At 30.5% G+C, this 27,216-nt stretch overlaps 4 protein-coding genes across 15 annotated transcripts; 2 read left to right on the top strand and 2 right to left on the bottom strand.

The window, feature by feature from the left end:
- Positions 1-201: 201 nt before the first annotated feature.
- Positions 202-4,850, bottom strand: hfw (leucine-rich repeat domain-containing protein hfw). 4 transcript variants are annotated; one of them, XM_069123013.1, is made up of 9 exons: positions 4,347-4,850; positions 4,166-4,202; positions 2,747-3,023; positions 2,305-2,619; positions 2,057-2,226; positions 1,755-1,937; positions 1,397-1,555; positions 1,202-1,318; positions 202-1,129 (listed from the first exon to the last, which is right to left on the bottom strand). In XM_069123013.1, exons 2-9 carry the CDS (start codon positions 4,184-4,186, stop codon positions 857-859), a joined length of 1,515 nt encoding a protein of 504 aa, XP_068979114.1. In that variant the 5' UTR covers positions 4,187-4,202; positions 4,347-4,850; the 3' UTR covers positions 202-856. The 4 variants fall into 4 exon arrangements, with proteins under 4 accessions (XP_068979114.1, XP_068979094.1, XP_068979104.1 ...); XM_069122993.1 differs by having other exon boundaries at positions 2,747-3,041; XM_069123003.1 differs by lacking the exon at positions 4,166-4,202 and having other exon boundaries at positions 2,747-3,041; positions 4,347-4,849.
- Positions 4,851-5,954: 1,104 nt separating this feature from the next.
- Positions 5,955-9,463, top strand: LOC138184758 (arf-GAP with dual PH domain-containing protein 1). Its single transcript, XM_069123035.1, has 7 exons — positions 5,955-6,165; positions 6,233-6,323; positions 7,096-7,321; positions 7,399-7,597; positions 7,680-8,039; positions 8,124-8,346; positions 8,434-9,463. The coding sequence occupies exons 2-7, from the start codon at positions 6,242-6,244 to the stop codon at positions 8,499-8,501; spliced, it is 1,158 nt and encodes a 385-aa protein (XP_068979136.1). The 5' UTR covers positions 5,955-6,165; positions 6,233-6,241; the 3' UTR covers positions 8,502-9,463.
- A 156-nt stretch (positions 9,464-9,619) lies between these two features.
- On the bottom strand, positions 9,620-15,727 carry LOC138184765 (N-acetyltransferase 9-like protein). Of its 8 annotated transcripts, none has more exons than XM_069123056.1 (7): positions 13,973-14,308; positions 13,231-13,399; positions 12,431-12,621; positions 12,015-12,223; positions 11,039-11,151; positions 10,835-10,905; positions 10,577-10,757 (listed from the first exon to the last, which is right to left on the bottom strand). In XM_069123056.1, the coding sequence occupies exons 3-7, from the start codon at positions 12,563-12,565 to the stop codon at positions 10,590-10,592; spliced, it is 696 nt and encodes a 231-aa protein (XP_068979157.1). In that variant the 5' UTR covers positions 12,566-12,621; positions 13,231-13,399; positions 13,973-14,308; the 3' UTR covers positions 10,577-10,589. The 8 variants fall into 8 exon arrangements, with proteins under 8 accessions (XP_068979202.1, XP_068979157.1, XP_068979165.1 ...); XM_069123071.1 differs by lacking the exons at positions 10,577-10,757; positions 10,835-10,905; positions 11,039-11,151; positions 12,015-12,223; positions 13,231-13,399 and adding exons at positions 14,543-14,637; positions 14,724-14,864; positions 14,935-14,991; positions 15,057-15,166; positions 15,342-15,482 and having other exon boundaries at positions 12,485-12,621; positions 14,308-14,462; XM_069123101.1 differs by lacking the exons at positions 10,577-10,757; positions 13,231-13,399 and adding an exon at positions 9,620-10,410.
- LOC138184721 (ecto-NOX disulfide-thiol exchanger 2) lies at positions 15,535-21,497 on the top strand. Of its 2 annotated transcripts, none has more exons than XM_069122950.1 (10): positions 15,535-15,684; positions 15,835-16,096; positions 16,211-16,800; positions 16,888-17,105; positions 17,201-17,395; positions 17,486-17,717; positions 19,193-19,299; positions 20,381-20,575; positions 20,683-20,992; positions 21,074-21,497. In XM_069122950.1, exons 1-10 carry the CDS (start codon positions 15,636-15,638, stop codon positions 21,289-21,291), a joined length of 2,376 nt encoding a protein of 791 aa, XP_068979051.1. In that variant the 5' UTR covers positions 15,535-15,635; the 3' UTR covers positions 21,292-21,497. The 2 variants fall into 2 exon arrangements, with proteins under 2 accessions (XP_068979051.1, XP_068979060.1); XM_069122959.1 differs by having other exon boundaries at positions 15,547-15,684; positions 17,534-17,717.
- Positions 21,498-27,216: the final 5,719 nt, after the last annotated feature.

The raw sequence follows: 27,216 nt of genomic DNA on the forward strand, positions 1-27,216 counted from the left end.
ATTTTAAATACATATGTATAAACGCTTACGTATATATAAATATATGTTATATATATCCATCAATCATATCATCAAAGGATAAACCATTAAGTATGTTAAATATATTTGTATGGCCTGATATGGTTTATTACAATACTATATTATATTGTCTGTATAATAGGATAATTATTGATTTTATATGTACACTTGCACACTCATACGTATCATATAAAAATATTATATATTTAAAAATATATTATTAACAATATTATATTCTTAATTAGCATATTTTCATTATGAAATAGTAATTGAGATATTGAATACAATATTTAATATAAAATATCACATCTTTATTACACATGGCAATATATTAAATTTGTGTATCTGATATGTATTAGCCTACATGGATCAATTTATATGAACACACATTATAAGATAGTTGTATTAGATGAATATTGATTATTATGGTATTCATTAAAATAAATTGCTTTTGATAAGAAAAAGTTATCATTACTTTTTAAGAATTATGTTACAATTATGATGTTATAAACTTGCGTATACATGAATTTTATTTTGTACTTTTGAATATTAATCACAAAAAGATACTTAAAAATCATGGCACTAGCTCATTTCTTTTATTTAAAATGTTGAAATCTGAGTAATTGTATTTGACTACTGTATGTATTTACCGTTTAATTATATATTTTTGTACAATATACACATAAGTTAATATACACATCAGTTAAAACATTTCATACCCTATTTGTGTATATTTTACATATGCATAAGAACATGTTTTTTTAATTTTATAGAAATATTAAAATTCATTTTCTTTCAGTAAAACATATGGTACAAATGAAATATAAAAAATATATTATTACGTTTCACATAGCCAATCACAAGGTAGTTTCGGCATTTTATTTGCTGGCCATGGAAGGTAGCCTGCCGTTTTAAAAATCCAATAATCATAAGATACTTTAGCTATCAAGCTTATCAATAGCACGACTTCTGTAGCAATAATATAATAAATATAATCTGTCCAATCACCAGGATAAACGCACATTTTTGAAGGTTCTAAGTCAACAACTTTTTCCTTTACATTTTCGCACAATACTTCATCGGAATCTAATATGCGAGTTTGTAACCATACCTGAATTATAATATATAACATTAAACATTAGAAAAAATGCAGATCAATATTAAATTATAGTCAAAATATTACCTTTAGGTACTTGGCCGTGTTACAATCACAATGTAATTCATTTCCTCCAAGCTTTACTAATCGCGAACTGATAAAACTTTTGTCATGAGTATTAGGGCTTAAAATGTACGTTGGAAGCTGCGCATTTAAAATATCATGCATAATATTGAAATATTCTTATTTACTACTTACCAAACTTATTTGAATTCTACTTACAGATTTAATTTTATTGTATCGTAAACTAAGGAAAGCATAATTATCTAAAAATTTTGACCCTTCTAATTTATTTATAGACGATATATGATTATAGTCTGCATAAAACTCTCTTATATCTTCATAACATGGATTGGTACTCAGATCATCTAATGCAGTGATCTATAACAATTAATGATAATAATAATAACATATCACTTAATGATATAATAGAAATGATAAAAATATTATTTTCGTATTATATTTTTATATAATTAATCTTTAATTTTTATCGATGAGATAAGCATCAACAAATAGCAATCAAGTAAATTAACATACTTTATTGATTTAGACAACGTAAAAAAATATAATATTTACGTACATTATTATATGATACATTCAGGGATATAGTATTGCGTGGTAATTTTTCAGGTAATTCGGTAATTTGAATTCCGCTACAATCTACATTTACCGCTAAAGTCGGTGGTTTACCTTCGACAATATCCAATCTTTTGAAGTTGCATTGACATTGCCATGTATCACCTTTTGGACATTCTGTTTGCAACTATCGATCCATGAAATAAAATTAGATAATAAATATCACGTTAGAACGTTAATTGAATTGCTACTTATATTGCATGATACTGGACTCTAAAAATATAATTTTTGTCTTTAAACTATTACCAAACTAAGATATCGAACTTGTTTCAATGGAACTTGTTCTGTAGTGTTGAACCAATGCCAAGTCTTACTAGCTGAACATACAGTTTCATTTTCATGATTGAAATTAATTTGCTTTTCTCCTGTTTTATTAATATATTGGTAAATATCATGACACCAAAGTGTATTTGTTCCTAAACATAAAAGCTATGTTATATCTTAAACAATCTGTACAATGTTGATATTGAAATCTATCACCAGTTCCTACTTACCTGAAATATCAAGCCAAAATTCTCGGCCATTCATTGTATTTAAGGCTGGTAAATGTGTGAGATTATTATAAGACAAATCCAAAGTAGTGAGTTGAGCTAATCGGGTAAGTGAATTATTCTCTACTTCGATGAGAGCATTGTTTGAAAGATTCAAGCAAACTGTTGGTGTCATCATTCGAAACTGCCCCTTCACTCTATTAATTTTACCATCGGTAATTGCAAGTGACTTTAGCCTTCTCCACCGAATTTCACTTACATTGAATACATCCAATGTTGCATTTCTTATATGTATGTATGATATGTTTGATGGAAATCCTGTAATGATCAAAATGTTATTAGAATACTTGCAATAAACCTTGAAACATATGTCAAATACTTGTGTATGTAATGTATCAATAAAATAATTGTATTTCACTTGTCATTAATATAATTTTATAATAACCTGCACAGGAAAGTTCCAATTCAAAGTTCTGAACATCCAAGTTGCAACAAAGTACAGCATTGCCCTCAGGATTATTATGGGCCAGAACAATTTTCTTACAAGAACATCGAGTTGTTTTAACATCAGGACATTCACTGGATTGCCGATAAAAGCATTGTTCTAAAAGACCATCAGATATCCCAATAATCGAAGTTGAAGAGGATGTTTGTTGATCTTCTTCTGTCCTTGCACTTGCTACACCAGCATATAAACACATCATTATGGTAAACCACTGCATCTGCAAATCCAATTGATCCTTTTAAAAAAAATATTAATTAATTAATAACTTTATACCTTACACAGTTATTTTAATATGCAAATAAAATGCAAATTTTTCATTATAAAATTAGCACAAATATTTTCACTGTGACAATATATTAAATTAAACTTAAAACAAAATTTTTTATCTTACAAAATCATTAACATTTTATAATACATGCATTGTTAAAATTAGTAATTCAATTGTCATAATACTTTGTTGTCTAATAATATTAATATTAACAACATTTCTCAAGTGATAAACAGGGATTGAACGCCCAAATATTATTTAGCTTACAAATAAAAAGAGAAAGTTTTCATAAAAATTTTATATAAAAGTTACTATTATTATTTTACTTATAATTGAACTTAATGCTAACAATTATTTATGTAATTATAAAAATAGTTTGTATTATTTTGCTGCTGCTTCTGATTTCTTATTTTAATAAAAACTAATCATAATAGGGGTATTGAAACAGTACAAAATTTAACACAATAATTTAATTAATGTAATGTAGTTTTAATTGGATTCTATGTAAAATATTACATATCTTCGTAAGAAGATAGAAAATTAATTTTCTTTTCGCAAAATATATGTATACTATATTTATTCACATATGGGCTTATGAATTTGTATAATTAAAAATAAGAATTGTAAGTAAGACAAAAAGCGTATAACTTAAAAAACTATACGTTGTAAAATAAAAATCTATCTTTTGAAAATCTATCTCTAGTTTTCGCAAAAATTAACCGGAAACGATATTGTAATTGTATTTTAAAAAAAGGATTATATTCATAATAATTAATTGATAAAATAATGTATTCCTATAATTTTACATTAACTAAAAATATTAGTGCTGTAACGTCATACAGATTTAGAAATAAATACGAAATAAACTGTAAGCATTTCAAGTGAAAACTTCATTTTCATGGTTTAACCATGTTTATAAGCAGAGATAAAGTATACATATATACACATACGGTCATACAACATATCGAAAAGAAAACTTTTTGAAAAATATGTATATCATATAATTTATTCGTTATTATAATAAATTTTGGATACAGTCAAGGCTGCAGCAATAATTTTAACAAAGAATGAAAACTAATATCGAAACTTACTCTCGAACATAGCTCGAACATACATTGCCGTGTTTCACTGAGAAAGAATTGAAAAAGTTACTTATTATGTATATATATATATATATATATGCATATGGATAAGGCATGGAATTTATACTTAAATTACTAATATCGAGTAAAAATTAAAAAAAAATGTATTTTTTATTCAAATTTCAGTTACCTTCATCTTGCACAGTTTTATAATAAAACTGGCAAAAAATCCTTCTACATTGCGAAGTAATTTTTAAGTTGTATTGTTTTCCATCCGATGTAGAACAACGTTATGTATGCAACTGATAGAGATAACTCACGGATAAAAATAATCACAATTGAGAATAAACAAAATTTTGTTTCTGTGTAAGAAAGGCACACATATTGCGTATTCGCACTAAAAGAATGTGGGTAAATTAATTCGTTTAGCAGTCTCCGACACTTTAGGTCATACAGGTCGACCTATTAATGAATCAAAATTGGTTAGCTAGTGGCAGAACGCGTCGCTTATTACACTCGGTGGCCCTGTACAAACGATAAATTACTCCATCACTAGAATCACTGTTATCCTCCTTTCCTAACTTTGCTTTCATCTTTTGTCTTTTTATGTTTCTGATATTTAATTATTTACATATCTACATATCATGTAATATACCCAGTAGAATAATAAATATTACAAAAATGTTTGTAATCTAACATTCCATTAAATACATATGCATGTATGCTTCATCTTAATTATTTCAATAAAAATTAGTTCTTATAAAAGTTAAGTATTAATCCTGTGTACATACATATGTATTATATATATACATAAGTACATATGTATATATGTATTATGATGTCACTACTGACTATTAATGTAGTTATATAGATTTGTAATATTTTTAATTTCTGTGACGTTCATTATTTACAATTAATCGAATTAATAACATATAAACAAGGTTCGGTCTACACGCGCTTTAACATATCTAAATAATTCGAGAAATTTATTACATTTCGATTAATCAATTTAATGTTGTTTTAACATATTTTATGCTTATACTAGGTAACTTTATGAACTATAAAAGAAATATAATGTATAATTAAATGTTAATTTTCAAAATTGAAAATTCCCAACGATAATGGTATTTACGTATATACATGAATATACGATACCAAGTTATTGTATTGTGATGCTTAAACAAAGCATGTCCTAACAGTTCCTAATAACTATGAAATAAGATGATAACAATTCAATATTCAATACAGTACCATTAAATCAATCGCATAAAAATGTTCAATATGTAATCAATGATACAAATCAGTTAATGATATTTATTTCTTACTGCACAAAGTACGGATTATAGATCTTATAGATTGAATCTGTTGGATAATTGTAAAAACAAGTTGGTGAAATTATTTACATTATTATTGAATTCTTATTTCTTAAAAATATAATATAACTAATGATATCATTTTATAATTATTTAGCTTTGTAATTAGAAATATATGTACGTATATAAAACATAATATTTAAATAAAATTAGGAAATTAAATTTAACACACTTCTATTTTCTTGTAAAATGTTATTTTCTTTTAATATTACTCAGGTTCTTTTAACAGAAGAATATAATGATTTTAAATAATTTAACAAATAGTAATAAAATTAATATATATATATTTTGACATATCTTTTTAACAAAGTAATTTTTTTGTAGAAAACTATCACTTTGGGAATAGTATAACTTTAAATTTGATTTCCTCTTTAATTTCACATATTAAAGTTTGAGAATTAATAGTTTGGTTTCTACAAATTTGTATGTTTATTGTCCTAAATGACAAGTGACAGAGAAGAATGGCAGGAGTAATTGGTCATGATTAAGCACATATTAAAGACAAAACGTTATCCGAAAGTAAAATTAAAATTAAAGATAAGAATTTCTATTCCATTAGACGACAAATTAATATAATATATAATATAATATTTTAGGCGACATATTTTTATGTGTTAATCGTAGAGAGTCTTTTAAGTGAGTTAACCTTCTTCGTATCAAATAATCTTTGCATTTTGCATATACACTTATTGCTGTTTGTCAGTGTTTTAAGATGGCGGACTTAAACGAGAAGTTGTTAGCAGAACTCCTTAAAAAACCTGGAAATAATGTATGTGCGGATTGTGGGGCAAAGAGTGAGTGGGTTTTCTAAGAAGCATTACCGTATCGTAATGTAGAAGACATTAACGGGGATTTATTTTATTCTATTATATTACAAACTATTCACTAGTTGAATACGAAATCTTGTTTTCCTAACTTTATTCAGGATAAATCCCAAAATAATTTAATTATAACTCTAGTATTAGAAATGATAATGTTGAAACTGTTATTTTTATTTGCCTTTACTTTGTTACAACTAACTGAAAAAATTTGCTTTGTACAACATCGTTGTTCTAAAGTGATATTATTAATTCAGCAATTAGTTTACGTTTATACATATACTATAAGGCTTATGATGTTGTGTGATTACAAATTTTTGTATGAATTATATTTAAAATAGACAATATTGTATTTGTCTTAAAGAATCTTGAAATTGTTTCATTTGGAATGCTTTTTATGTAAGGAATTTAAAGGTGTCGCTATAATATCTGGTACCAGTTCAGTTTATAATTGTATATAGTAATAAAGAGATTTCATGCATCTAGATTGTGTTACTTCTTACGTTTATTTACCTCTCTTGCTATAATCTTTCCGGAATGATATATAGCATTATGTGTTATTCTTTTAAAATGAGTAGCTAGCTTGTTTTGTCATTTTAAAAGTAATGCATATCATATTTCTTTATTTATTGAAATCTTTTTTACAGTCATATGTGTTTATATGTATCTATATTTGAATAAATTATAGCTATGTCAGAAAATCAGAAAATAAAATATTTTCATAAGGTTAATTGGAATTAAATTCCAGATCCAGAATGGGCTTCTTATAACATAGGAATATTTGTATGCACAAGGTGTGCAGGTATACATAGATCAATGGGTGCACATATTTCTAAAGTTAAGCATTTAAAACTGGACAGGTGGGAAGATTCTCAAGTAAATAGAATTAGAGAAGTTGGTAATATCGCAGCTAGGCTTCATTATGAAGAACGTGTACCTCCATGTTATCGCAAACCAAATCCGGATGCACCACAGTACGTTGTTATATATGTATTTGTAACAATAAGTTAGAAACAAATATATTCTAAAAATCATCCTTTTCGATTAACAGAGTATTGGTAGAGCAATGGATAAGAGCAAAATATGAAAGAGAAGAATTTTGTCATCCAGAGAGGCAAAATCATTATGTGTCAGGATTTATGGAAGGATTTTTAATGAAACGTGGTAAAGAAGATTCGCGATATCATCCTCGAAAATTTGTTCTTTGTGAGGCAGATGATACTCTCAAGTATCATGTTAAAGAAAATAAGGTTTATGAACATTAATTATAAATATTTATTTAATATTTGGTATGTACTATTTCTATTCTTACCAGTTTTATTATGTTTTAAGGAACCCAAAGCTGTCCTTAGAATATCGGAGTTAAACGTGGCTTTTGCTCCTCCTAAAACTTGTAATCAAAACAGTCTACAAATATCATTTATGAAAGATGGAACCACAAGACATATCTATGTATATCATGAAGATCCAGAAGTAATTACTAATTGGTATTTGGCAATACGATGCGCTAAGTTACATCGTCTGCAAGTTGCATATCCAGGAGCAACCGAGGCTGAATTACTTTCACAACTTACTAGAGACTTCCCACGTGAAGGGTTTTTATGGAAAACTGGACCTAGGTATACAGATGCTTACAAGAAAAGATGGTTCACATTAGATGGACGAAAACTAATGTATCATGACGATCCCATGGTCTGCACATACTTATTTACTAGATACAAGTATATTATTACTATTGAAAGATAATTAATAAGTTTGTTTTGTGTCAATTTGAAGGATGCACATCCAAAAGGTGAAATCTTCTTGGGACACAGTTCAGATGGTTTTGCAGTAAAAACAGGAGTACCCCCGGGTGCAAGGGATCAAGGGTTTTCATTTACTCTTGAAACACCAGATAGAACCTATCTCCTTTCTGCTCAAAGCGATGATGATAGATCACAATGGATAAGTGTAATTCAAAAAGTGATAGATAAACCACTTACTCCACAAGATGCAACTGGTAATTCTTACCAAAATAAAGAGAAAAATTCAAAAAAGGGAAAGTTAAAAACGTTGAATAATGTTGTTTTTAATTAAACGTTTACAGTGGCAGCACGTCTTATAAGAAAACGCACAGCCAGTGGAACAATGAATATATTTTCATCTGCAAGGTAGGGCTGGATCCCTCTTAGGTGCCTTTCCTAATTGTTAAAAGTGAATATTAGATGAACCAATTAAGCCGTTTTATTAAGACTGTTGAGGAAGTAGATCAATCGATCCGATAGCGAATAGATAATGTTTTGTAATCGCACAATGCTATCGAATGCCGTACGCATATTTATTCATAAAAATACACGTTATATCTTATACATACATATAACGTTATAAAAAATACTTTTTAAGTAAACACGATGTAATTTTTAATATTCTCGTATGATCATTATCAACAAATTTAGAAAGTTTAATATGGTCAAGTAGTAAATTCAATTGATCTAAATACATATATCGAATAAGTGGTTCTTTCTGATAACATAATATGAAAATGAAATAAATATAACAAAGTTGATATACTCTTTGAAGATACTTTTATCTTGAAATGCTTTTTGCTTACTGTCAAATCAAGGTGACAGTATTATATATTACATTATGAACAATTTTTACTTAATAATATTACTATGTAATATTTATTTGCTGATTAATGGAAACGTACAAAATTCTAACAAAATACATAATATCCTTTTTGGAAATTTAAACTAAGTATTGTATAGTAATGTAATGTGTGGAAAAAAGAAGTAATGAAAGTAGAGCATACTGAATGAATGTCTAAGTGTTTAAATTTTGTTCAATACTTGAATTCAATATTATTTGCAGTATTTTTCTTCTGTGATGATTATCAATCACTTAGATTTCCAAAATAAGTGTAAAACTATAAATAGTGCGATATTCTATATGGAAGTAGTAAACTTCCATGGCCTATCCTTTTATGCATTCTTTTATACAATCACAGTAGGTATAATGTAAGCTAAATCAGTCAGATTCTACATACATAATGGTACATACATACATATTGTGTTGCTACAAATATATGTATTATATAATTAATATATTATAACATTTATATGAACAATATTTATTATAGAAACGTGAAATGCATATAATCTTTCATTGCCTTGAACATGAAATAAGCTTTTTCTTATAAAATACATGTTTGTGCAATGATCAAATCTTTTTCATAAAACTGTGTCAAATGAAGAGACTAGTTCATTTTACATACGTATATGTGTCATGAACATACATGCAAATTAAGAATAATAAAAATATTTTATTTGTTTCAAGAATGGAAGGTAATATTTTCATACTGATGCATTGTATTATTGAAAACACATTTCAATGATAATAATAGTATGACATTTTTCTCTAACGTGATATATCTCTTTTTGTATTCCAAATTTAATTCTATTTAAAAGTTCAAAGTAATATTGGAATATTATTTGTTTACTAATAGAAATCGTATTGTTATATCGAAATAATGTGATTTCCTCCCTTCCTTGTTTCAGAATATTTTCTTCGCAATACTAATCAGAGTATTACTTATCTATTAGATTAAATATCAGTTTGAGGGTGTACATTTTCTGTGTAAAAATGAAAATATTTTCCTAAATATAGCAATATTCCACTATGCATATGTATAACTTATATACATCATATATTTAATGTTGATATACTGTATATACACTAAATTTAGTATATACATACAGGTGACTTATTTATTTCACAATTTTATCAAGTTTTTGATTGATTTATATAAATTAAAGTTGGACATTTTTATTTTTAATGGTTTGGAATATAATAATTATATTATAAGGCAATCTTTAATTTCTCCTCATAAAAATTTATAACATTGCAACAGAATATTCCATTAAATTACTTGTCATAGTGCAATATATTTGATAGTAGCTTTCCATTTTCGAATGTAACATTATATTTACTACAATACATATTAAAAATATAAACGCGTTATACTTTTACATTTCAAATTTTCTGGCACTTTCTAATATTAAGCTAATGAATTTTTTTACGAAACCTACATGAAAGAAATTAAAAATATTTCAATTATTAATGCTCTTTGACAAATACTTAAGTTTACGTGTTATATATATTAAACTAAACTAAATTACAATTATTTAAATATGTCGTGTTCATTGTTATACTAAGTTTTTAGTAAACTTTAACCTGCAGAAACAAAGATATTAATGCAGGAAATCAATATTTTATTTGATTATTATTACATTCGGATACAGGTATACTTTTCAAATAACAGAGTATGTTTACCCAACAGAAGGCCGCGATACTGACGAAGGAGACTCGTAGTGCTGACGGTACTAGTAGAAAATTTAAAAATTGAACTGGTAACCAGTACATGCAGGAAGTCTAAAAATAAAAAAGAAATCCAACTAGATTGAAAACTAGAATCAATTAAATGTTAAAAATAAAATAATTTAAATTACCTTGAACGTTTGCAAAAATTTTGCTTTACATTCATCCAATGGATTCGATTTACCCTCCATCAAACTCATACCTAAAACATTAAGGAATATGATAACAAGATGTGTAATGTTATTTAAAAGGATTGAAAAAATATGAATACTATATATAAAATTAATATATATATATATATATATATGTGTGATACAGAGAAATTGAATACAAACTGATGAAAAACAGCGTAATTAATGGCGGTGTAAGAATAAATTGGTCGACCAAAAGTTTTGTGAGGACAATTTTTATAGTTTGGCCTTTATAAAATATATCCAACCATTTGTACCTGATGAAGACATAATATTGAATAATTTAATTGATTTTTAGTCGATTCTTAAACGTTAGCTTAAATGTTAATTTAAAATTAATAAATATTATGGAAAGATATGATTTCGATCGATTGATAGTAAGATACAGTAATTTTTAATGTTTATTATTTTATCGTGATAGTTCATGATAACATTGGCATTAAAAAATACAATACAAGCAAGTTTTGTACTAATGCAAATCACAAAATAGAATAAGCTCACCGAAGGTGACAAGTCGACAGAAGACCAGCGTGCCGATGAATGCAATCGTGCGATCGTCATCCAGTGGACAGACAATTTATTTCATGTTGATATTTATAATAACAAGTGTCTACGAAAGATCAACGTTATCAAAATCAAATAAAACCAACCAATTACTTGACAACTTTTTTTATATATCGATATAGGATTGATATATATATATATATATATATATATACATAATTCCTTTTTTAACTTTCTAACATCAATATCAAGTGCTTTAATTTTTAATATCGTTGTCGTTATTGCTGTTGTTATTGTTATTATTTATATTTTAATTTATTTTAAATGTTCAGTTTCTATTTAAAGAAAAAATATATTTGTATGATCAAAAAAAATTTAGTCGTTTGATGATATTGTAATTATTAGATTAGACATTTTCAATAACTTTCGTGTTCCATTTGTTACAAACACAATTGCATATATATGTATAGACACATATATAAGCACATATGCATGCGCCTAGTACATAAAGTGCCTTACTATGTAACCAGAAAAGCATAATGTGATAGATGATAAGTGATAAAAACAGATAAATAGCATAAAGCATTGTATAAAAAGATAAAGTGATACGCGGTACCATCCATGTAGTATAGGTCCTGCAATGAAACAACCATAAATAGCATATCGTTTAAGTTGAGCCCAATTGTAACTTCTCGACTGCGCTGAGTTATTCTCATCCAATAAACCCAACTTTTGATTAAAGTTTCTTATCCAAAGAGATAATGGCTTCTTAATTTCAAATGTATTCGTCTCTTCAATGTTTGTTGATACCGGTGATAACGAAAACTACAATCGCAACAATTAATCAATTAAAAACATTAACAAATATTATACAATAACATATTTTTGTGGTATAGTAGTATATATTATACTACTATATTCTTCTGTATATATTGTTTATTTTTTACGTAATATTATTTTTAGTTAGAATATTTTCCCCGAAATTTTGATCCTTTCAATCGTATACCTTGATCATACAAAAAGAGATATTACCTTGAATATTTTACTATAAGTTTGTTGTGCGAATTCAGCACCGGTATAAAAAGAACCGTATATCATTGAATTGAAGAGTAATGGTCTTTTCTGCGCGGAACTTTTCAACTTTTGGAATACTTTAAATAGAGACATGATTGTGAAAAGTTTTCCACGGGGTTCCAATTTCAATTTACCTTCTGCTTTATTATCTGAAAATTGATGCGTTATGTTACATATATAGAAATGATAAGATTTTTTAATATAGATATTCAAAGAGTTTGAAGCAACGAATATTATTAAGAATTCTAAAAATTCTAAAATTTGATTATAACGAACATGGTACAATTAATTGGAACTAGAAATATGTATCTACTATACATTGCAATATTATCAGAATTATGTTCTTCTTTGTAAACTCACCGTGCTCATTGTGTAACGAAATTTATTATCATCGATCACTGAAATTTCGGTCTTTTACAAAAAAGTAAACCAGCAAGCGATTAATACTTAGTTAAATTATTATTTAGGCTCTGCACTATCTAAATATAATTGCAGAAGATACATTGAAAGATGTAGGTAGAATAAGGCGAATAAGGCAAAACGGTGTCGCAATGCGGTATATTCTTACAGGTAATAAAATAGGAAAAAATTTTCCGAGTTTTCATAAACGCAATACTAATGTAGAAATCTGGCGAATAATTCATAGATATCTTGTAAGAGGAATGCAAAAGTTAATTGTTTTAAATTTAGAGGTTTCGTAGTTTTTTTGGATCAAACAGTTTCTTATCTTATACAATGTTTGTTTTTTATACTTATACCCTCTTCCAAATCTGTATACGCGTTGAAATATAATACATATCTCTGTGTACGTGTTGAATAATAGTAGATAGCTGTCGTCCTTCGGTACACATTTTCTAATCCGTTTCTGTTTCTAATTATCGCTTAACCTACCTACGATCTTTTTCGAATATTATACACTTTTTTATTCTACAATGATTAGAAAGAACATATTCCGAAATAATTACATAAATGCACTTATCAGAGAAAAAAACTTATAAACTTGAAAGAATATCTTTAACTTCTATCACTTTCATTGTTATTGCTAATATTTATTTACATATTGAGTAACATTTACAGATTTTTGTAATAGTTTTCGAATAACAATAATTATATATATATATATATATATATATATATATATATATATATATATATATATATAACATAAATTAAATATATTATATAATAACACTATTATTTTTCTATATTTGTATGGAGTTATAAGACGAAGATGTACAAAGACAGATGCATGTAAATTTCAATTTGTATTATAATTTAGATAACATAAACATTCGTGCTGTAAAAAATCTTTCATCTTAAATAATCAATAAAGTTTTCGAGCCACTCCATAATGACAAATCAACATGACAACAAGATTCATTCAGTTTAAGTCTATTTTTCCGCTATTTTTGGGCAAACTTTTTCTACGTTATCAATAAAATCAAACTTAATGTAAGCGAACGAAAAAAGAATAAAGTGTAAATAAAGTTAATTACTTACGTATATTTTGGATTACATCGAATATATTATTAAATATATTTTTAATTAATTGAATACGTAAAAAAGCTTTACGTTCAAAACAGCTTTTCGTCGAAGTTGCGTACACCACACACGTGTCAACTATGATCACTTAGAGACAATCAAAAGCAATCACGGCTTAGTTATGTCAATTGTAACTAACTACGCTATTGAGAATTATTTAATATCATAAAATGATATAACATATTAGTTACAAATGTTTGAACGTTTTTAGAATTCCATGATTTAATAATTCGTAATATAAGAAAATTATGAAGAAACATTTAATACTACTGATTCTGTTATAAATATATTACAAATCATGGACAGGGTTATTCTCTCTCTCTCTCTCTTTATCATACTCTTCATAAGTAATTACATCCATATTAGTGTCAGAATATAACCAGTCTATCCAATCTCGATTTACTATTTTTTCAAAAGTATATTCTTGGAAAACTTGGCTTCTTTCTACCTATTTTACAATATAAATCATATATATTTTGACAATAAAGTATTATTCCTATTAAATGAATACTTTAAGAAACAGGTTACCTTGTGAAATCCTAATTTTTCGAACATTTTTATACTCTTTTCATTGTCAAATTTAATTTTTGCAATGTATTTAGTGACATTTAATACGCTGATTCCTAATTTGAGAAAAGTATTTTAATTTTTATTAAAATAAAAAAAGACGCATAAATGATAGAAAAAAGAGACAGCATAAAACATATACCATAAAGAAGCATTAGAATCATAGCTTCCCAACCTCTTTTTTTTCTCCTATAAGTAACATTTGCTATCATAATTTCAACTTCTGCAGTATTTGGCTGATCTGATTCGTTAAAAAATAAATTTGTATCTCCAATCATAGCTTCTAAAAAATTCATTGATATTGATACATAATGAAAAGAATAGCGTTAAACATAGAATAATGTTTTATGTACCTATCTCGTTTCCAGATGTGGTAAAAACAGTTTTTTCCAAAATGATAAAAGTACATTCTAAAACAAATAAAAATATATCATCAGTAGAACTGCACATGTAGTTAAAAAATAAAGTTACTTACTGTCTTGATCCTGATGCCATCGCTTTTGCATTTGAAATTCTTCTTCCAATGTTAACATCTCTGAACCAGTAAAATATCGTAATTCTGCGGACTTCATCCATTCATGATACCTGAAAATAAACTAATATAATACAAAATGTCAGTGATATTAAATAATTATTGAAGAACAAATTATATTAATTTGCCAATTATTTCAAAGAAACATAAGGAACGATTTAAAAATGGCGGATATTTTTGCTAACGTAAATTGATGTCGACAATCGATAACAGGTAAACGATACCAGCCTTTCAACGTGCTTCTTCTTATACGGTACTAAAACTACATTCGATCCGATAATTTTAGTACACTCGTTGTCTCTCATGGCACAAGATTAATTAACATCAAAATTATCGAAGAAATGAGCCGATTGAGAAATTTAAAACTAAAGAGGTTACATTCGCTTTCCTGCCATATTGGATGCAGAGCTTGCAACGATATGATCTAGAATCCCGAAAGAGTAAACTTATTTCCTTCAATCTCTTTTACTATTTGTAATTTGTCAAAGAATAATTGCAGCACTGTGAAAAGTTTAATAGAAAATGGCTTACAATTTTCCGGGTGTACCAGCGGCCGCTATGCCACCAATGGGTATGCTTGAAAGTCATAACCATATACTTTACATTATAATACACTTACATTTGTCGAAACACGTATTCTTTATTACTGTATTTAAAGTTTCATTTATCTTATTATAATTAGAAAAATGCTCGTACTTAAGGATACTATGTATGTCTTTAGGTATAGGACCGATGGGACCTCTTGCTCCAATCGCAGGTCCACAAAGTTTTATGGAGTTGGCAGGCCAAGGATTTCCTCCTTTACCTCCACCGATACCACTGCCAGGAATGAATGATTCTCCATTAGAATTTAGTACAAATAAAAACCAACCACCGGTAGTTAGAGAAGCTTCTGAAGATAATAGTGATAAAAGAAATGAAAAAAGTGACATTCGACGTGAAAGAGAAAACCGAGACAATAGAGATAATCGAGACAATAGAAGGTTGTTTTCTCGCTTACTGTTTTACATAATTAAGTTATAGAATTGTGTTAACATCATAATCATATTATGCATTTTTTTCTGCGCTTATTATATTATACAATATTTTTGAAGTAGATCTAGAAGTGATCGAAGCGATCGAAGGGAGCGTGATAGAGAAAGAAGGGAAGAAAGAAGCGAAAGAGATAGAAGGGAAGAACGAAGACCAGATGACCGAAATAGTATAAATTCTACCAGTAACAATAACAGTCATACTAGTAATTCGAATAGTAATGAAATTCCATCATCATCAAATACTGGTAATACTCCAAATTTGGGAACACAAATGGAACAAGCAACAGGAGTTTGGGGAATGGGAGTAGGGTATCCAGTGATGGGAATGGGTCCAATGGGTCCAATGGGACCTATGATGAGTGAAATGACACTTGGACCACATATGGGACATACTCATAGTTATGGGCCTATGAGTATGGGAATGATGTCACACGATGGTAGTATGATAGGTGCACAAATATTAGGACCAGAACAAATAATGAACGATGCTGCCCAAATTATGAGTGGTGCCTTACCTCCTCCACCTACAACGCCACAAGGTACCAAAGAAATTATACATTGTAAAAGTTGTACGCTGTTTCCACCAAATCCAAATGCTCCACCTCCAACAACCCGTGAAAGGCCTCCAGGATGCAGAACAATTTTTGTCGGAGGTATTTTCAATTTATTCCGTTTATATATTGTACACAAACTCAAAATTAATATAAAACTAATATCTTTTTGTAAATATTATCACGTAGGTTTGCCGGAAAATATCACGGAAACGATTATTCAAGAAATATTTGAGCGATGCGGAGAAATAACCACTTTACGACTTTCTAAAAAAAACTTTTGTCATATACGTTTCGTACTGGAGAGTAGTGTTGATGCTGCAATTTATTTATCTGGATATAGAGTTAGAATAGGATCCAGTGGTGACCCTGCAAACACAGGCAGGCTTCATGTAGATTTTGCTCAGGTTTGTACATAGTGCTCAGTATCTTTTAATATATAAAAAATTAAGTAAATACGTAAATACTAGTTTACTTACTTATACCGTGATAAAAAATATAGGCTAGGGATGACCAATATGAATGGGAATGTAGACAACGTCAACTACAGAGAGAACAACGCCACAGAGAAAGAGTTGAAAAAGAAAGACAGAGGGCACCATCCAGTCCTCCTCCAGTAGTACATTATACAGATCATGAAGCATCAAATATTTGCGAGAAAATTAAGCAGGACGATACATTTATGAAAGCGGTGCAAGTAAGTAATTATCATTGTGAACGTATTTATTATGTAAAATATTTTAAGCGTTGTTAAGCGTTTCTGCAGACTAAAACTTTTGAATTCCAGAAAACGCGTTCTGTCACGTTACAAAACAAGCGCATTAAATCATTCCAGGTTGTCGTAACATGGCTCGAGCGTGGAGACTGCACCAAACGCAACGCTAACACTTTTTATTCGATGATTCAGTCAACGAATTCTCACGTTCGAAGGTTACTCACAGAAAAAGTCGCATACGAAGAGGAACTTCAGAAGGCAAAGGAACTTATGAAAGGAAGGATGCAAGGACTCTTAATACAATGTACGTTTTTATAAACTATATACATGTTTATATATATATTTTTTTCTATAACATGGCTCTGTACCACTGTACATTATTTATGTACACAAGAGCAAATCTACATACATATTGCTTTACCTGGTAAGTTTTTTTACCATAAAGTAAGGGTCCTAAAATTCTTTAAGTATTCGATACGAGAAATGATAAAATGCGGTTGCATCAGAATTTCACTTATCTTGTAATAACAGAAGTGCGTACTTTCTGTTGTTGTATATCTAGTAAATTCTTAGCTACTACCTATTAGCTAAATTAGACTACACATACATATATAATAAATGCAGAATTTATTGTTATAATAATTGTACAAGTACGTCACTTTTGATATTAAAGATTCTGACATTTCCAATGGCAAATACATGAAATTAAATAAAATTTTTAACATTGAAAGTTACATCGTCGATCGTTTTGTATCGAATCTCAGTTGTGGAAAAATTTCATTCTTATTAAGATCAGAACATCAGATGTATTGTAAGAAATTTATTATGTAACGAGTGTATTGTGGTCAATGCACGATCGGGACAACTCGATAGAAGGATCAAAGACAGTAGGAGAAAATAAGGTGGGTGAAGATATCCTGTCTTCTGATTCTAGGCTCTGATGATTGAACAAAAGAGCACAAATACTACAAAAATTCATTTTATAGAAACATAGTGTACCTAAAAATTGCATGCTTGCAATGCTAAGGATTAAGGGTGATGGGCTAAATATTCGTTGCGGAGATGACATTATGCTATGATTCTCAATATGGTATATTAATCTATCAGTTAACCTGATGTAGCAATTTTATATGAATACGATTATAATACAAGTAGTCGACAAATAGCTTAGTGTATTATTTAGTGCAAAATAAGACATGTGGAATCGTAGCGTAAGATCATCGTTTTAACGTCGGAAGCCTCTACATGTTGTAAGTTGTTAGGAAAATAGTGCAGATTTTCTTAAAGAAAACAAGCACTAATCGTGATCCATTGAAAAGACTGATTGGCAGCCGAATTGCAACACCTCCGATAAGGATCCCTGATCGACGGTGAAAGCAGTTTTTGAAAATATTATACTTGGATAAGTAATTTCATGATTATTTTCTATTGCTTTATTTGCTATATAGAAGATTTTCCTAAAGACAAAAAAAGTGAGAGATAATAAATATTCAAGTAACATTAAAATCACAAATGTATTTTGAAAAGAAACGTTCGAATTTAAAAGATATAGAAAAATTGTTGAAGGGGGTACAGATAACACTTGCGATACTATGACTGAATATTGCAAAGAATATGTCAAAAAATGTGTATAAATTACATGACATACGCGTGATATACACTAGATGATTTTAACGAGAGTTACGTATTAGATCAACACGAATGTAGAGTTTAAAGCAGGGTATACAACAGAAGATTTGTTGTGTTTTTGTATGCAACATGCGACCATGTCATCAACAGTCAGTCAGATTGAACGCGTCTTTACTGCGGCCAGCCACAAGAAGGTCTGGGATCACTTCACAAAGGCTCAACGGAAGAACATCGAAATGTGGAAGAAACAATCCTCGGTATGTATTTGTATTCCCATGTTAGTAGCCCGTGTCCAGTATGTTACTTTTTTTACAATTAGACAACAGTAATCATCGACAAAGTCTTACGAGTCACAAAGCGCTTCTTTATGCGAATGCACGTTCATCCATACGCCAGGCACACGCGTTTTGCAAACACATTTTTTCAAAAAGGAAGGTAAGTAGTGATCAAAGAGTATGAATGACTTTGTTGCGTCTTGTCAGACATACTCTATACAAACAATGTATAATTGATGTTTAAACTTTTTGGGAATTATGGAACGTGAAAGGTAAAGAATAGACTTTTTCATTTGAATTGGCCAGGTACCATTGACTGGAGTTTAAACAGGTAACAATCGAACCAACAACAATTTCTAATCTAAAATATAATTTTCACTTTTATTAAGCGGATTTCTCATCTTACGCTAATACAAATGAAATTGTGAGAACAAGGACATAGATATGTAGTTAAGAAATAAACCTATTCATTTCTGTATTTTAAAGATAGGTATGCTTGATCGAGACACATACAACCCCTACACACATATACACAAAGGCATATCATATATGCCTTACTATACTTGTTTCCTTATTAGTTTGTTCTTTAGTTTGTTTACTTCTTTATTTATGTAAACTATTCTATGAAATTTTACTCAGGTAAGCATCTTTTGGGTGATTTCTGAAAACATCAATTTTTATTTAAGAAGTGAACTGTCGTCACCCATTATAAGGATTATCTTATGTGCATAATATTTAAACTGACTTTTACATTATAGAAATGCATTTTTTGAAATACATTAGATTATGAGAAATGGTTGAAGTTAAAACTACATTCTATCAACTTTTTACCTATAGTGATATTTAAAAAAAACAGATATATACATACATATGTATGTGTACATATATATAAATATAAATATATATATATATATATATATATATATATATATATATATATATATATATATATACACGCGCACACACACACATACATATGTATATATAGGCATGTTTTTTGATGTTGTCTTTATTGATAAATTTGAATAGGGATGAACTCAGTGATGATTTTTCATTGCAATAGGAGATTAAAGCAGTACAACTAGAAGAATCTCTAATGGAAGGTGAAGGAGAAATGGAAGTTTCTGACTCAGAAGAGGAACCACAACGCAAAAAAACACGCAATCAATCGGATGCACACGATGATATTGAAAGATTACAAGTATTAAAGGAGGAAAATGATAGTCTTCGGTGTCAATTAGAGGCATATAAAAATGAAGTATGTGATGACTTTGATTTAATGTTTAAGTTGTAATGCGAGAAAATTGTTATAAAGAAAGAGAAATAGTAAAACAAACAAGAATACATTTTTATTTTATTTTGTAGGTAGATTTGCTAAAATCCGAAACAAAAAGTGAAATAGATGCGAAGGATAAACAAATGAAGATGTTGCAACAAACTTTAAAAGGCATGCAGGAACAACTGATGCAATCAAGGAAACAGCAAGCACAAGATGACCAGAAAATTAAAGATTTAACTGTGAAACTGAATGCCACGAAAAAGGAAGAACCTCGTGAGAGCGAGATTATAACGTTAGATAAAGATGATGACGTCAGTGAGGAGCCCCGAACTCCGAAGCAATTAGTCTTAACGTCTAACTTCGTACAAATTACCCAGAAGGATGCCAAGCTGATAGGTAGTTTCCATGAATCATTCTATGAATTTCCAACTATTTCAAATATTATTTATTTGATAAATACATTTTTTATGATTATAGGATTAATAGCAACCTTTTTACATATTCATCCATTTGGTGCAAGTGTAGATTATTTATGGTCCTATTTACAAAAAATGGAACCAGGTATCAAACCCAATGAAGTAGAAGCACTGATGCAACGATTTCCTCAAGTCTTTAAACAGGACTTATTCGGAATCGGAGCGAACATGGAAAGGCGTTGGCAATTTTCAGGTTTTAATGTTTACCGTAATCACTGATTCATATGTATCGATGATTATCTTTGAGAAAATTAATAAGATATCTATTAAAGGATTTTGTAATATCATCATGTTATGGTGTCTTGTCATGTTAATTTTCATTGTGATACTTATAATTCTTGTAGCGAGACTTTACTTCGCAATGTCGTCCTTAAGCAAAACACTTGTAAATAAAATTAAGCAATTTCAAACAATCTAAAAGAAAATGACTGTATTTTTGTTTGAAAGCTTAAAAGCAACATATTACTTAATAATATAAAAATTGATTTCGGATTTCTTATAAAGAAATTCATAAAAATGAATATATCATTGACGTAAAATGAAATTCGAATTAATCTTACCTTAAGTGAAGTCTTAATTTAAAATAACAATAAAAATATAAAAATTTAGGAAACTAAAGTTTTATGTTGAGTTTTCAAGTATAATTTTTACAATTAACGCAAATAAGACGAAAAATGATTAGTTTCCTATTAAATATTAATTTTATTAAATTTATCCTTAAGTGAAATAAGGCTCTACTTATTACCAAACAAGTTATTTTTATACTATTTTTTATCTCTTGATTTTCAAGTTATTTAAAAATCAATTATTTATGTACATATTTTCAAATACTTTCGATGTACACATACAAGCAGTAATCATACTTTCAATTTAGTTAATTAATTAAAAAATTAATTGTAAAGCATTTTACCGAAAATGGTATTTTATTAAAACAAGTAAACTACATTTATATAACTTATAAAAAACAAGGTATTTATATTTAAAAAATTATAAAGTGTAATATTGGCGCCAAGTAAATGTATAAAAATATAACTTTAGCGAAATTGCTTATATATATGTCGGGTTTACATTGGAATTAGGGTTAGGGGCGTGAAACGAATCTTCGTTTGGATTACACATTGTCGATATGCAATAGAGAAGACATTGACTAGTGCAAATACGATTATTATAGGATTGGACAAGTAACCGTGGTAATTAGATACTCGAGAAACTAATGACAATGATCCTAGGTTCAATAACGAATCCGCGGCCGACGGGATGATAGATGAACGTACTCATAAAATCTAAGTTGGGATCTTTGTTAAAACGTGGAATATCCACCGAGCGTACAGACGTTAATTAACTCGCTAATACGACCTCACGAGAGAATGAGTTTTCGTCGCGATGATACTGCAGAGGAAAACTATGATGGGGTGTGTCTAAGGACACGAGATCATCGGATTCGTCGAGGATAGTCTTCGTTCAGAAAGTAAGGGAAATTGACGTTGCTGCTAATTGGTCAATCTCCATATCGGTGGTTAGAAAAAGATGCTAGTCGCCCTCCAAGGAAAGTTGCTAGTGGGAGACGTCGTTCGTTGAAAAATAGGTCTCCTCTATCTTCTCGTAGTTGGGACAAAGACTGTTTGTTTGAAGGACTTTAGTTAGCTAAATCTTAAGATTTATAACGGGATCTCAGGCTAGCTGAACATGTACTGCGGAGACGCATCGACATCTGGCAATCATCTTACTCGAAAAATAGGGTCTGCGTGTGGCGAGCCACGGGACAGAGACCGTTGGAATGTTTACTGTCGCGTGTCGCCAGAAATATTTCTTTTAAGGAGAGCTATAGAATTACTCCATACTCCATTGTTAGACAAAGCGTTCATCCCGTGACCGCGGCTACATTCGGCGACTGGCTGTCGCAACGAGCCCAAGCTCATTATCACAAATCTCGAACAAATACAATCGGATCGAAAGACGGCAATTGTTTAATTACGCCTATGATAGAATTTAGATTACGGTGTTAAGGGATTTTCCCGAGGTTCCAAAGGGAAGGCTCCGATGTCCTTTCATTTGCGACACGGTTATCCTGACTATCACACGTCTTCGTGTGTAACTAAAATATTGCATTTTTTTTTGTTAACATTAGACTCGACGTAACTGATATTATTTACCATTCAATTAAATGTTCCAAATAAGTCAAGGGTTCATTTCAACAACGAAATTTTGTTCGGAGGTTTGACAAGCAAGGAAATGAAAGTGAACTAAAATTAGTAGCGTTATAATTTGTGTTCAAAGTGCTAGTTGCATTTTGTGAGTCATCAGTCAGACCGTAACGACACGACAGATCATTTTCGATTTCGTACACGGGTGAATCTCAGTTTGTTGGATCATATTACTACGTTAGGTGTATGAAGGCGCGGGAGGTCGCACTCTACATATTACAGAGGCGCCGAGGTCACAATTGACGGTCGAAGGCGCAGGAGATCACAGTGGACTTATTACTGAGGCGCCGAGGTCACAATTGACGGTCGAAGGCGCAGGGGGTCACACTGGACGTATTACTAAGGCGCAGGGCACCACACAGGGTGTACAACCACAACGTGGTGTTAATGATCCTCTGAGGTTCGTGTACTTGCATCGTTATTATCACCGTCGTTGTCATTACCGCAGACGTCCAACTCAGCAGGAACGCAACTTTCTGGCATTTTTCTCAGTCTGTCACGTCTGTCCTTACAGGATCGTTTGCCGTCCAAGGTTTTTAAAGTATATCTATCTCCTTCCAAAATCTCTGCTATCATGAATGGACCAATGAATTTCGGATTTAACTTCGTTTGGTTTCCTTCCTCGTCTTTGCGCAATACAAAATCACCGAGATTAAACCTAACTACTTTAGCTTTAGTTTTGTCAAATCCACCTTTATCGTACCTAGCACTAATCTCTATATTCTCTATTTTACGAGTATGATGCAGATATGCGAATTTAGTGAAGACGTCGACCAAAACAATGACATATTCTTTCGAATCACTTTTACTGCTTAGTTTGCCCGTTATGTCCACGTGAACTGTATGCCAAGGTATGCTGGTCTCAGATATAGGATGTAGTTCATCTTGTATTTTGCCTGAACTAGCCTTCGAAACTCGACAAGCATGACAGTTCTTAACGAATTTACGAACATATTTCGCCATTCCTTCGAACCAGTAATACTCGTACAGTTTCTCAAGCGTTTCATCCCAACTTAAGTGCACACTTAAGTTGACTGTTGCACATGGTTAATAACGGACCACCTAAAACCTCTTGGGACAATGGGCAAGAAGAGAGTCCTGCCTTTTTTTTGTATTTTACGATAAAGGGTACTAGATCGTAATTCATACGCATTTGCGACATCTTCCGCGAGCTCATCATTTTGCAATTTAGTGACAATTTCTGAAATTTGAGGATCCCGACGTTATTCTGTTAACAGCCAATCTTCTGAGATTTCGGTCAGGTTAATTTCTTTTCTTTGACTTTGTTAATTATACTATGATCAATGTCTATGGGATTCCGTGGAAAGAAATCTACGTGAGCCATTCGTTTACCTTATCGATACACAATGTCAAAATTAAAAGTTGGTAAGTAAGTAAGTTTCACCTTATTATTAGATGCCTTCAAGGAATTGCAACCAGTGACAACAAGAAATTCTCTTTCATGTAAATAGTGGCGAAAATGTTTAACAGCGTTTAACAGCTGCTAACGTCTCTAGTCCATATGAATGATACTTAGATCCCGCGGGGCTAGTTCTTATACTGTAATATTTTATTATTCTATTTTTACCTTTCGTCTTGTGCATTAAAATAGCGTCACATCCATCCGAACTAGCGTCTGTATGAAGTTCTATCGGATAGTTCGGGTCAAATACCATTAACACCGGCACGTCGGTCAGGACAGAAATTACCTTTTGTCTTATTTTTTTTTTCTTTTTTTCATGCCTATCCGTTCAAGTTATGTTTTTATTACCGGAAGTAAGTGCATACAAGGGTTTCATTACCTGTGAAGATTTAGGGCCGAATTTTCGGAAATAAAAGGCTAAACCTATGAACTGTCTATGCTGTGTGACTGTCGTTGGTTCAGGTAAAGAACTCTAGGTTTGTATTTTACCCGGATTGGGGCTAACTTCTCCGTTATGAATTACATGTCCCAAATAGAGTACCGATATGTTTAGGAAAGAGCATTTAGAAAAATTAGAAGAAAATCCGGCACTTACGGCTTCTAGAGCTTGATCTATGGAGTAGGCAATAATCAGAACGTCCTCAAAATAAACAACAACGTACGAATGGCACGTTGGCTGCCATACGTGTTTTCGAAGGAATCTCAAGAATGATCTTTCGTTTCGTTTGTTCGCAACATTAAAATCACCAGCCGCTGTTGAATATAATGAAAAAAAGTGTGGTATAGATCACTCCGACCAAATGGTTTCTTATGTCACCACAATTAGAAAAAGGATCAAATGGTACAGAAGACTTGGTACGACTACTTCTGGGGATTTCTGTGGTAAACGCTTTGATGGTTTAAAAATTGCAGCAGGGAAGAAATTAGAATATTTAGAAAAGTATTAGTTGCAAAATTACTAGGGTTGTCTAAAAATGCAAAAATCCTTGTTTCGGTGGAGTCAGCGTAATATCGCCGTTCGGAAAAACTATTATGAAAATAAAAGGACGTCGAATGGACAGAACAAAGGCACAAAAGAATTTAAAGAAAACAATAACTTATTGTCCAAATCGTTCAATGTTGAATATTTTCTAGAATTAGGATGAATAGGGATTTGGCGAAATCCGCTGGCCATGTCAGACTAGTAAAATATCTCGCATTTGCAATCTCGCGACTTGATCCGTAATAAGGGGTAAAGGATACCGATCCGCGACCGTATTTTTATTTAGTTCTCGAAAATCTACCAATCATCTATCTGAACCATCGTTCGTCTTCACGAGTAACATAGGCCTCGCGAAAGGTGAATTACTAGGCCTTATGATATTTGGCTAAAATTAATTCGCTTATTCTCTCACGTACTATTCTGCGCTCTTCCTCGCGAAATCTATAAAGACTTTTTTTTGTACGGTAATGTTAGGATCAATTAATTGTATTTCTAACTGGCCTGTATTTACGCGAGTACGTAGGAAACCCGTAATGAATGAATCTTTGAATTTTCGAAAAGAAAGATTAATCGAATTTTATCAATACCACGTACCTCATTGTCAACTTCATTAATATCGATCTCGTTTTCAGCGGTTTTATTACAGGCATAAATTATTTTTGTTTTACACATAGCGAGGCTACTTTGTGTAATATTGCGTCAAAACCTTGGCTTAAAATTTAACGAGCAATCGCGATATCATATTTTTAAATAACTATCAGCGAGGACATGAAAAATTTATCTCTAACCACTAGCACCTGCAACGGACAAGATTTGAGATGTACGTTTAGTACAAATATTTCTTATTCCTCGCATTACTATTATATCAATCGTTCTTTTGCCAGAAAATCTCAAGACTACGGACTCTTTAATTAGTGAACACTCGGCTCCAAAATTGGGGTAAAATGGAAACGACTCACCCGGATGGCTTGATCTACCAGTTGGTGCCTCCACTACGTAGAAGTCGATTCGACACTCGAAATTGGAATTATATTCGGGGCACTGCTTTGTAAAGGATTATCCCCCATAATCAGATTGACAGCTGCGCACCATGCAGCGGAGTCGAAGCCCGCGGTTTCAGGGTTAAAACGCGGTGGCGAAAAAAATTGTTAGGGCCCACACTCAATTTTTGCACTAGCGACTGAATTAACTCGCGCACGATGGTCGTAAACTCTTGCACTGTTATAACCGGCACTGATCCCACTTCTGATGTCGGAGAAGGTTGGAATTTAGAGTTAGGGGCGTGAAACGAATCATCGTTTGGATTACACAGTGTCGTTATACAATAGAGAAGACATTGACTAGTGCAAATACGATTATTATAGGATTGGATAAGAAACCGTGGTAATTAGATATTCGAGAAACTAATGACAATGATCCTAGGTTCAATAACGAATCCGCGGCCGACGGGATGGTAGATGAACGTACTCATAAAATCTAAGTCGGGATCTTTGTTAAAACGTGGAATATCCACCGAGCGTACAGACGTTAATTAA

This window comes from Bombus flavifrons, chromosome 1, assembly GCF_040668555.2.
Source record: "Bombus flavifrons isolate JBK064 chromosome 1, iyBomFlav1_principal, whole genome shotgun sequence".
NCBI classification, from domain to species: Eukaryota; Metazoa; Arthropoda; class Insecta; order Hymenoptera; family Apidae; genus Bombus; species Bombus flavifrons.